Below are 12,536 nucleotides of genomic sequence, written 5' to 3' on the forward strand. Positions count from 1 at the left end.
TGACCTCGTGCAAGACAGTCCAGCAGTTAAACACTGCATAGTTCCTAGTTACCAACCAGTCCCTACGCGTGACAGCCTTTCAGCACTGTCTGTACATAAAGATGCACTAAGTACTGCATCAGCAGAAAGGGAGGGAAGGTGAAGAGCTTTGAAGAAATATAATTTCCCTTTAAAAAAAAAAAATGGAAACATTTGGGATGAAAGATAGAATTGATCTTATTTCAACAGGAGATGTGTGAACGCTACATTGTGCTGTCCTCCTTCCACTTGCTGATTCTTTCAGTGGATCGTAGAAAGAAGGCATTTGTTTATGAGGTAAAGCACAAGAATCCCTTTGTGTCTGTTGCATCCATGTTCATATTCAAGATTTCCTAAACATCTCTGTGCTCGTAGCTCTAGCATGTGCATGGCAAAGAGAGTACCTACGCTTGGTGCCCTGCCAAGAGGAAGGCTCAGGAAGGAGCAACCACGTGCAGGTCCCATCAGCCAAGACAGAGACACTTCACAGAGTTCAGGGGAGCTTTGGCACATTTTCTAGCACAGTAGCTCACAATTCTCCATTTCTCAGCTTACTCTGAACAGGGAAGGGAGTCTGCTCCAGGGATTGAAGAGGAAGTGCCAGTTTCTATTTCTGTCCCTACTTCTAGGATCCATAATGTTAGCTGGCCTCTTATAATTTAATTTGTTTACCCCGGGAGAGGGACTGCAACTCTGTACGAGCGAGCTAAGTGAACAAGGCATCAACCAGGAGGTATCGAAAGAAAGTCATAAGAACAGGAGATTACAGGAGAGAGAGTTTGGAAAGGTGTATCGGGGGGCAGACATGGTGTACGAAGGAGGGACATATCCAGAAGAGCTGCCTTCAGCACAGCAATGTGTCCTCATGGCTGTCTTTGGTATACATCTGTGGATCCTAAATGTGAGAAAAAAAGAGAGCCAATCTAGGAAACTTTGTACCTACAAGAAAGAAGGTCCTTGATCTGTATAACATTGGAGTCGATAAAAACCAAAGTCCCTCCATTAGTTAAGGTTGGTGGTGTAAGAGGATACAGAAAAGAAATCATCAGTTTAAGAAATACAGGATCCAAAATGCAAACTAGGGCCTCTCTGTCCTGAACATGAGTGCAGTCATCTAGCATGGTTTGGGGCATGGGGCAGGAATTAAAGAGGGGAGGCTGCAAGGCAGATGAAATTCCATCTAGTTTATACAAAGTACTTTTCAACACCAGCCTTGGTCTATTGGTGGAGCTCACCCCTATACCTCAGAGCACTTTACGAAGGAGGACAGTCATTTTATGGGTAGGGAAACACAAATAAACCCCCAATTTCCTATGTCTTCAGACAATGATGTGAAAGTCATCCCACACAGACTTCCTTAAAGTCAGAGGTTCGAAGGATGGGAAATGCTTTAGCCTGGCTTGCAGAAGAGCATTCTGCTGTGCATCAGAGGGACCGCAGTGAGACACAGAGAAGTTGTTGTTACCAACCAGTTTCTAACACAATTCCCTACCACACCAGGGTCTCCTTCCTCTTGCTGGGATGTGCCTGAGAGAGATTACGAGCGCAATCGGTCACACATTTGAAATTTCTGGTAAGCCTGTTCTGCAGTTCCTGAAAGGGCCTGTGATACCCATGCTCTAGCCTTCAAGGACTGGCCTACGTAGCTAGAAGATGAGAGGGGTTATGCAGCCATGCAGAGGGCTACTGAAGAAGGGACATGCCTCCTCTCCAACATTCAGCCATGCTGGAGAATATGCCATGCCTTTCTGGACTGGACTCTCACACGCAGCATATGCTATAGCTGCACAGAGGTATGAGACATAGCTAGATGGAAGGAATTTGGAATCTTAGTTTTTACAGGTGGATGCAACTGCTGCACAGCCTTAAACCAAGAATGCTTTAGGGTTAAATAGAATTCCTCACATGCAAGGCAATTACAGGTTCCCCTTTACTCTAATTTTCTGCTTAAACTAAACAGGAGGCAAATGTTGATGTCTGCATGTAGAACAAGGAGGCTACCTAACCGTCCCAGTATCCGCCATCAAAAACAACACAAGACAGACATGAGCTTGTTTCATCACGAGATATCAGAGCACAGGTGGAATGTGGCTGTAGAAATCACAAATGACAGAGCGGAGGGGCAGCACACAGAATCCACCCACTAGGCTCAAAGGCAGATCACAACCGCCCTTCCTCAGCCCCAGGGGTTGTATGTTTCTTCGTGCAGGGTCCATGATAGAATCCAGGCTCATCTGCTGCCAGAATCCAGCTGACTTCAACATGTGGGTTCAACACCTCCAGCACCAAATCAAGATGGCAAATGCTCACTGCCCAGTCAGTCCCAACAATAATATCTCTTTTCTGGTGAGTGCATGCAGAAGAGATGTATAGAGAACAGGATGAGAACAGTAAACAGTGGCAGCTTTGAAAGCGGACAGGGTTTTTCAGGGATTTTTAGAATGCAGGCTGGAAATGGACAGTAGTGTTACTTGAGTATGCTGTTCTAGGCTCTGGGAAGCAAACTTGCCAAAGATAAATTTGCAACTGCTACTCTATGCTCATGAGAGATTTTAGAAAAATTACTGATAGGTTTTGTTCCTGGGATGTAAGTACACCGGTAAACCAAATTTCAGCTTCCTCTTAGTTACAGTCAGAAAATAAAGACTTACTCTTCGATACATGCACTGCACACTGCAACATCCCCAAGGGTCACAAGATGGCAGGATTACACTGCCACTGAAAACACCCATCCAGCTGTGCCTTCGGGAATGCACACGCAGCAACCCAGTGAGTCCTCCCAAAGCTTTTGCCCATCTCCTTGTACGCTCAGATTCCTAAAGGGTGAGAGTCACCTGGAAAGCCAGCTTGTCTTTCCCCCCTACCTAGCGTCGTTTACTAACAGTTCTGCTGAGGTTTCCCCTTTTTTAAACATCCACTCTGCTGTCCTTGATGTCTAGCATGGCATGCTGGTCTCTTCTCCCAAGTGACAAGTGATAGGACAAGAGGAAATGGCCTCAAGTTGCGCCAGGGGAGGTTTAGATTGGATATTAGGAAAAATTTCTTCACTGAAAGGGTTGTCAGACACTGGAAGGGGCTGCCCAGGGAGGTGGTTGAGTCACCATCACTGGAGGTATTTAAAAGACACTTAGGGACACGGTTTAGTGGTGGACTTAACAGGGTTAGGTTTACGGTTGGACTTGATGATCTTAAAGGTCTTTGCCAATGTAAATGATTCTATGATTCTATGATAGACTCTAGGGCAACACTGTACCTTAGTTGTTCCTAAGAGCATGCTTGTCTTCAGTTTGGGAGGAGAAAGTGCAACCCAGACCACCCCTCCATAAGAGCTGCTGATTTCTAATGTTCCCTGCAGTTCACGTATTTGGTTGTAGCTGGTGGATGCCCACTAATTTCACAGTAGTTAACTCAGGTGGTCCTGCTTGAAGGATTCAACATAGATTGCAGAAATCCAGCATAGCCAGGTATACCATGAGCCCCCATCGAACCCCACTCCCCTGTTAGCTGGACAGCACTACTTTGAAGGAAAAGGAAAATATCCCCTAGTAAAGGGACTTGAATGCTAAGCCCAAAGTGCTTTGAACTTAGATGAAATTTGAATTCAGATCAAACCACTGTCTCAAACAACCTCTTCTGAGGGGGAGAAGGAAAATGAGACCTTTCCCTTTTAATAGTCAAAGCTCTTTGGTTGTCTCAGCTGCTGCTCATGACACCACAGTACACATGATTTTGTTCAAGTAGGTAGAAAACCTACAGCAAACTAGGAACTTCATCATGGGTTTCCCAGTTTCCAAGCATATATCCTAAATACCTTTCTTTTACCACTCTATAACCCTGAAAGACATCATACTTGTAGTCTTACCTCATTTTACTCTGTCTCAACAAAAAAAAAAGGTGCCATGTGATGAACAGTGGAAGAAAAGGGAGCTGATGAGACATCTGTTGTGTAACACCATTCTGAAGTGGGAAGGAAAACCTATCCAGCATCTGGGAAGGATACAGTATTTGACCATGGTGCAAGTGGCTAGTGGCTGCATGGGGGTAATGTACAATGTATACCACTCTGACATGTGGGTGGCTTTAAGAAGACTGGAACCAGTGAAAGTTTAGGCTCACATGGAACTGTTGCTTAGAGAAAACTAAAAAAAAAAAAAGGCTAATTACGTCAAAGTCTCACAGTATTAAAGAGATGAAAGAAAATGCAGTTGTATTTCTGAAAGCTGCTTCTGACAATGTGTTGCACTCGACTTCCAAGGGAGTAGAGCTGGGAGGGATAGTCCACCCCTTTCCAATCACACAGCAAGATCAACATTTCTAAACATCTCCTTGCAGATGTGTGCCTGACCTAGTCTAAAAAAACTTCACCACTTGGTGATCTCTCAGTTTTCTAAGCAATGAAGAGCCAGCCTGAATAAGAAATGCAAAGAATGGTCTCTGTGGCTGGCACAGGAGCAACTGGGTGCTGCAGACAGTTCCAAGTTTTGGTGTACCGTCATAGTCGTTAAACTTCATATTCTACCTTTGACTGAGACGGATCCACTGAGTGGAAGTTACTGAACGTTTTTGCTGTCTCTAAGATGCCTCTTTTCCACAGGACTCTGAGGAAAGACTGCTGATCCTGTTTCCAGAAGATCTGCTTTTCCTCTCTGTGGATAAGGACAGAAGAGCAATCACATACAAGGTAACAGAGGAAATACTGGAAATGGTCAAATAAGTGAAGAACTAAAAGGAGCTGGAGCTACTGAGCAGCACTGGGTGATGAAAATTAATAGCAAGGAGAAAAGGGAGGAGCTGAAAGAAAAGCGCCTTTTTTCTTTTCTTCTTTGAAGGGAAAACTCCCCCTGACTGGAATCCAGGCAAAGGAGAAATCCGCTGTGCTGGGGAGGTTACAGTTTGAAATCACGGGTATGTAACTGAAAAAGAAAGATGAGAGCGATGAAACACAGGAGGTTCAGTCCCAACACAGGGAAAGAGCTTTTCGCTGTGAGGGTGACTGAGCACTGAGACAGGTTGCTCAAAGATGCTGGGGAGTCTCCAGCCTTGGAGATACTCAAAAGCCATCTGGACGTGGTCCTGGGCCACCGGCTCTGGGTGGTCCTGCTTGAGCGGGCAGGTTGGACCGGGTGACATCCAGAGGTCCCTTCCAACCTCAACCATTTTGTGATTCTAAGGAGAAACTGAGCAATACCGGTGCTCAGGCTTGCCTTGAGGATGGGTGATCTTGTGAAGTTGACTTCCCACAAGGGACAGTCCCTGTGACTTTCCTTACTATAGGCTAATAAACCGTGTGTCATGGGAAACTTTGCACCTTTTCCATCACCAAACTGTTCCCTGCTAATGTCTTGCAGGAAGCCTGACAGAACCAATCCTTGTCACCTGTTCCACAGCAGAGGATTATGAAAAATGCCTCTTCTACCTACAGAAGGTATTTTTCAGAGAACTTTACTGCAGCAATATCTTTTTTTAAGCCTGGGATTTTCCCAGCCATAGCTTTATCTAAGATGTATCATCCTCCCAACTTTTCTTCTCCTTTTCCACAAAAGACTCACCCGAGTAGGGAGTTGTCTTCAAGCCTTTCTCCTGATAAGACTCACCCATTTGGCCAGTAAATTATCAGTGGGTATTTAAAAAAAGAAAAACAGTCCATCAGCAGGAGTTGAATTTGGGCCCTCTTAGGCAAAACACCTGCCCACTCTAGGAGTGAAAGACTGATACCTAAGCACCCAACTTACACTGATTTCAATGGAAATTACATACTGAAACAAGCAGAACTACTGAGGGGAGGAGGCAGGTCCTTGGACTCTATTTCACGAAGCTAGAGAGACACATTATGTCACACTACCTCCTAAAACACCCACGACTGCACTACCAGCTTATGACCTGGTTCTCTGGAAGTTATACCCGTGTCAACAAGAGTTAGTTCCAAGTAGGTCCTTCAAAGTAGGACCTTATCTAGGTTCTAGTTTTCAGAGTCAATCATTTTTTTCTTGGCCAGCACATATAGCACACCCTACCCAGTGGATAACCCTATCTGCGCTCAGAGGAGAGAAAGGTGAATCAGGAGTGGATGTTTTAAAAGCAGAAGAAATGTTGGGCTCTGAATATTTATTAATCAATATGGCTATCCTATAGTCAAGCATGGCTCTGTGTAAATTCTTGGTAGAGTTAGGATATTCACATGCTGAATATATGTTCCAGCCAGAGAAAATCCTTGATCCTCTGACTCTCCAGCCACCACCGGTCATCCCTAAGAAAACCCGGCAACATCAGTAGGACGTTAGCATGCAGTGACAAGAAGAAGGTATGTTGAATATGATCCCAACAGAAAGTGAAGAAGCTGCAAGAATAAGTAAGAATAGACTGGAAATTGGAAACCGAGCTTCTTTCAGACTGAGAGGTGAATAAGAGTGTGCACACGAACTGTTCTCCACTGGCTGCTGTTCTGAATGGGCCACTGCAATCAGTGTAGGATGTCGTGATTCTGATCTCAGCTGTAGACATGCCTCAAGGAGAAATCTTTCTCCATTTTCTTACTAAATTTATTGCCTGATTCTTATCAGAAAAAGAAACTTTGTAAAATACTGTGTAAATACTCCAAATAAAACCCATTTACCTGAACCTAAATCATGCGTAGAAAGCAGCATTCAGGTTAACTGCTGGTTTGGAGAGCCATTGCCTTCCTTTGAAATGGCAGGCACAGTGCAATTCCTAATGGTGAACAGTCCCTTTTCTATACCTTTTCTTCCCTGCCCAAATCAAGAAGAAATGTTAATCCTGGAAGTTTTCAAAAACCAAAAATTGTTTCCCCAAATAGTCATTGCTGTCTTCTACCCTCCAAGAAGAACAACCCAAAAACCTCCAAGTTGAATAAAATCTATTCATTTTGATGATCTGAAAATATTTCAATGGGATTTTGAAGACCTCAAGAATTTTTTTCCCACTCTACATATATGTAGCACTGAAAAGGAAGCATTGCTACAAACCAAAACAACCAAGCATTTAATATCAAACAGAAGTTCTCAGTTACCTGTAGGTTAATCGTCCAGGTTACATACGCGGTATAGCTGCAAACTCACCTGAACAAGCTTTTTGTTGTCTCATGGTCCCTGTTGCATCCCTATTTTTCCTTTATGCAGCCTACACTGGCCACATGTAAATCAAGAAAACAGGCAGCTGTGTATACTGGAAAAAAAAAAAAAAATCAACAATTTTAGAAGAAAAAAACCCACAAAGATATGCCCACAAGCACTATAAATTATGAGTGTCTTTTCCCAATGCTTTTAAGAACTGAACACCTCTGCCAGGTTGGGCTGAAACGAGGCAGTAAGTTGAAAAGTTATTTGGTAAAACAGGTGTGTAATCACACAATTGCTTAATTTCCCTTTCCTTGGGAAAGGAGAGAAAAAAAATTAAGGACAGGAAGTCCTATGAAAATATTGGTTTACCTTCTTCAGTTTCAAAACACTAATAATTTGCAGGAAACATGAGCAGACATGGTAGCATAACAAAACACCGCCTGCACATATCCTTAGTAGCCTTCTGTTGGAGCAAAACCTCAGTATGAGAAAAGCTGTTCCTATACCTCAGGCATTTCTCTTACCTGTTACTCTTTCACTCTTTTTAGCAGCTAGAAGATGAAGAAATCCCCAGAGCTCAATGGGGCCCCAAACACCTGTGATCGTTATTTATGTATGTAAGCGAACGGCCGTATAAAAGGGTATCACCTTATTCTCCTAACTGCTACCCTGCATTTCCTAAAACTGCGTGGGTAGGTCTTTATCTGATTATCAACAGCAAGCCACTTCTAAGTATCAAACATTGTTTTGAACAAAGTTTAAAACTTTAACAGTGTGACGTTTCTTAAACATTTACACACAGAGAAAATCCTGAAGAACTGTAGATCCAGAAGAATTTTTTTTATTATACTTTTGGAGAAGGTGAATGAAAATAAAGGTAACTCCTCTCCTCTGCTAGGTGCCATTTCCCTGCCCTGAAATTTTGCCATCATACCTTTTTCACTTTAGAAGTCAAAATTCAGGAATACAGTTTCAAATTAGAAGCACAAAATGCTGAATGGTAACACTGGATCTGGCATCAGGAATATAATATACATTACTCAGAGAAAAGCTGCTAAATTTGTTTCTGACTTCTGAGCTAGGTCACTGGAAGATCCCAGAACTCAGAGCCATCAGAGGTTTCCCTCCTGAAGGCCAGTTTCAGTTCACAGAATCACAGAATCATTAAGGTTGGAAAAGACCTGTAAGGTCACCAAGTCCAACCACCAACCCAACCCCACCATGCCCACTAAACCATGTCCTGCAGTGCCACGGCCACATGTTCCTTGAACCCCTCCAGGGATGGTGACTCCACCACCTCCCTGGGCAGCCTCTTCCAGTGCTTCACCGCTCTCAGGAAAGACATTTTTCCTAATATCCAGCCTGAACCTCCCCTGGCGCAACTTGAGGCCGTTTCCTCTCGTTCTGTCACTTGTCACTTGGGAGAAGAGACCAACACCCCCCTCCCCACAACCCCCTTTCAGGCAGTTGTAGAGAGCGATGAGGTCTCCCCTCAGCCCCCTCTTCTCCAGACTGAACACCCCCAGCTCCCTCAGCCGCTCCTCATCAGACTTGTGCTCCAGACCCCTCACCAGCTCCGTCGCCCTTCTCTGGACACGCTCCAGCACCTCAATGTCCTTCTTGTAGTGAGGGGCCCAAAACTGAACACAGGGTTCGAGGTTCTCACTCTGCCAGCCACTTCCCCCTTTTTGGGGGGCGGACAAGGGATCCCCAGGCACAGCTAAGTGATGTCAGCTTCTAAGAAATCACAAAACACACATTATATTAGTAGCTTCTTAAAATTTGTCAGTGGTGTTCCTTTCTAAGTATTATTAAAGCACATGTGCTGTAAGAACTGGCTCTTAAGATGGTGAAAGATTTTGCTGACCAGGTCTGAGACACTCAACTCCCCCTGGCAGCTCGTGAGGCTCTCTGAAGTAGAATGGAAAGCAGAATGAAAAGGCACACTTTTCAGTATGTGGGACATTTCTTCTGCCTCTGTTGTACAAACAGAATTGTTCCAGAAATTTCTTAGTTAAGTGCTATCCGCTTTTCAGAGTCCTCACTCATATGTAGGCTGCAGCATCTGTGTGCAATGGTGTTTTTATCCAGCATCTCCTCAACAGGCAAAGGCAACAGCGCTGGCCGCACAACACGGGTTAAGAGCCAGGCAAACCCTGCGACGTGCCATCGCAGCTGCACGCAGAGCCCTCCGAGTCCGGGAGCAGGCAGCCTGCCTCCGTGGAGCAGAAGGGGCGCAGAGACATTACTCAGCCTCCCAGACAGACAGACACCACCAAGTCCAACCCCAAGTCATCACCCAAGAGCTGCTTCTCTTACAGCCAGAGACGGACACCGCCAGCAGAGCTCCAGGTCAACAGCTACCCAGAGCCGGGGCTGGTCAGCGTTACCCGAGGGGCGGACAGCCTCCGCTGGACCGCGACGCCCAGCCCACCCCTGCCACGGCGGAGAGACGCAGCCCTTGGAGCAGCAGCTACCTCTGTCCGTGGCTGCTCGGTGGCGGCAGCACAAACCCAGCTCCCATCCCCGGCTCGGAGGCCCAGCCGCGGCTGTAACGGAGTCATCCACATCCTTACCTCTTGGATGGATTCAAGCGCGTGAAGTCAGGACAGCATTAAGGTTGCTGGTGAGGGCAAACACTCCCCAGAGCAGTATGGCAAAACACATATCTAGGAAAGACTCCCACTAGATGGCAACAAGTCTTTACTCAGCACTGGCAACTCAAGAACTTTTTTGACGATTAGATTCCTCAGCTCATAGGACAACTCAAAGACAAGCTTAAGATAAGTGCTGGACAACTCCTAATAAAACAAGGACTAAGTGCTACCAACTGTCCCACCAACAATTGCTTTTTTTTTCCATAAACATGAAATATACCTTTTAAGCTTCACCTACATATAGTGTAAAACTTATTATGCCCTCAGTTAGGCCATAATTTGATGTTGTCATTTTGGAGGCTGCATATTTGCCTTTTTGCTAGCACTGTCAAGCAACCTTTATTATTATTTTTTTTAAGATATCACCATATATCATATTTTAACTATTTACGTATGACAATAACTTTAATGAAACATTGTATTTCTAAATTTGCTTGATCACTTAGCCCCTAGAAACTTTGGGATATTTTTCAGGGATATTTTATCTCCTCTTTTGAACAGAGATTCAAGCAAAAAAAAAAAAACTGTTACAGACATTTAATTGGATGTAAATGATTTGAGGGAGAAGCCTTTTTTAACCTACGGTCCATATACGGAAATCAAGCTGACGTTCAAATCAGAACTTGAAAAACCCCATAAACTCTGGGATCTGAGCTGAAAATTCAGCCATGATCTGATTTGAATATTGCAGTAATTGCACACCGGTAAAATAAAGCTATCGTTGTTTCTGAATGGAAACTTAAATGTAGTGTTTTCTTGCAAGCTCACTGTTCTGAGCCAATAGCTTTCATTTCCTTTGATGCAAAGAACAGCTCTTTTACTGAAATTCTCCAGGGCTTAAATGAGTCACACTTCGGGTTTTTCCCTCTGAATTGGAGCTTTAAGAAGTCAGGAAATTGGTTGCTTTTCCCATCAATAAGCAGCCGTAAAGTCAGGTGGTTAGGTATGCAGGAAGTGGAACTCTTCTTCAAGGTAGGCATACAGAAACTCAGACAGCCCCTGAGCAAATTTCCAATGAATAATATGGCTCTGTTCATCATGTTTCAGTATTAACCGGCAGCAGGGTTGGCTATTCAACACCCACAGCCCAGAAAGTCTTGTACTTCTCACCAAGATTTGCCGCGTGTTGCCAGAGGCACAGACTAGACACTCAAATCTCTCATTCCTCAAATAGTAAGCGCTGTAGAATTTTTTTCACCCCAAATGTTGCTGCTTCTCTGCCATTGTCAGGAACGGAAAAAATTGTCAGCCACAGTTTCCTGCTATTTTGGAGGTGGGTAGCTGAAAAGCTGGTTTAGCCAGCAGCCAGGAAACGTTAAACCACTTGCTTAAAAAGGGAAAAAAGTGCAAGTGCACCTATCTGAAATTCAATGTAAGAAGAGTTTGGTTGGGGGTACATTGCTGAAATAGCCAGAGCTCTGGAAGAGAGGGGAAGTGAATCAGGAAAGTAAAACTGAGTGCGCTCAAGAACACTGGGACAGCCTAAAGAATAAAACCTTTCCTTTCCAGTTTGCTTAATTATATCACATAGGCACTTCATTCAATTTTCAAGTTTATTTTACCTTTACAAAAGGTCACATTCAGAAATCTTATTGAAAACATTAAAAAAAAAAAAAGGGTCAATACAGAGCCAAGAATAAACATGGCCAACATAGAAGGAGCTGTAAGAAGTGTCTTTACTAACCAGTGTTTAGACTTCTGAGTATATTAAATCCCACACCGAAACTGCTTACAAGGCAGAGACAGTCTTACACTTTAAAAGATTTATCCTATTAAATCCAGTCCAATGCTTTCACCTTTCCTTGGCTGAATCTCCAGTTCACCTCAATTAAGAATCTGTACATTTCCCAGAGCAACGGAGGAAAACTCTCTCTTTTTAAGCGAATTTCACATAGGGATACCTATGGGAAAAATTCTCAGCAACATAAGGATTAACAGTAAGAGGATCAAAGAAGGAAAAAATACATTGAAAGTACTAATTATGCCTCACAACATCCTTTTAGGGTTGAGAAGTATCGCTGCTCTCATTCTAGATGAAGGGGAAGCTAAGGTATATGGATGTCAGTTGCAGTAAACACAGTAACGGAGAAGTTAGAAGATTAAAACTAGGACTACGGAGGAATACATTATAGTGAAGGGATAACTCTCTGCACTTCATTTTCCCTTTCAATTATTTCACCCAGTTACAAGAGTCTATAATGCAAAAAAAAAGAAAGGCAAGAAAGCAAAAAAGACAAGATAACTCCTCTTGACATAATTACTGAAGAAATGTTCAGCAATAAAACCATATCCATGAATCATAAAATTAATCCTTCAGCTTTATTCAAGCTTGCCAAGACCCACTCCAAAGAAGGCTTCAAGAAAGACCAACTGGAAAGAGCATAGAGAGGTCTAGAAACCACAGCCTGTGGAGATGATAGTTTATGAACGCTTAAAAAGAGGCTGAAGAGTCACTTCTTCCTTACAATCATAATGGATAATATGAAGATTAACTTCTTCCTTACAATCATATTGGATAATATAAAGTTTAACTAACAAAATCTCTCTCCTTCTCTGATTTGAAATCCGTCTCTGGACTTGATTGCCGAGAGAGGTCACGGAGTCACCTCAATGAAAGTCTGACAGGTCGATCCGTTACCCACTCTCGCCAAGCCTGCCTTGGAGCACAGCAGCTACATGACCGGCCCACCGAGGTAACACCCTGTCCCACTGCGTGGGATTCTCTGTTCGAGTGCTTTTGCAACACACATCTGTGGAGGCAAGAACTTCTGCTCCACAGCTATTG

The 12,536-nt window shown here is 43.8% G+C and overlaps 1 protein-coding gene across 1 annotated transcript in view; it reads left to right on the forward strand.

The window, feature by feature from the left end:
- The window catches only part of TTLL10 (tubulin tyrosine ligase like 10), a 33,978-nt gene extending 24,329 nt beyond the window's left edge, over positions 1-9,649 (forward strand). Inside the window, 3 exon segments of the mRNA XM_059829857.1 lie at positions 4,613-4,699; positions 4,848-4,923; positions 9,186-9,649. Coding sequence (XP_059685840.1) covers positions 4,613-4,699; positions 4,848-4,923; positions 9,186-9,649 — 627 coding nt within the window.
- The last annotated feature ends 2,887 nt before the right edge of the window (positions 9,650-12,536 follow it).

This window comes from Gavia stellata, chromosome 27 (genome assembly GCF_030936135.1).
Source record: "Gavia stellata isolate bGavSte3 chromosome 27, bGavSte3.hap2, whole genome shotgun sequence".
In the NCBI taxonomy this organism is placed as follows: domain Eukaryota; kingdom Metazoa; phylum Chordata; class Aves; order Gaviiformes; family Gaviidae; genus Gavia; species Gavia stellata.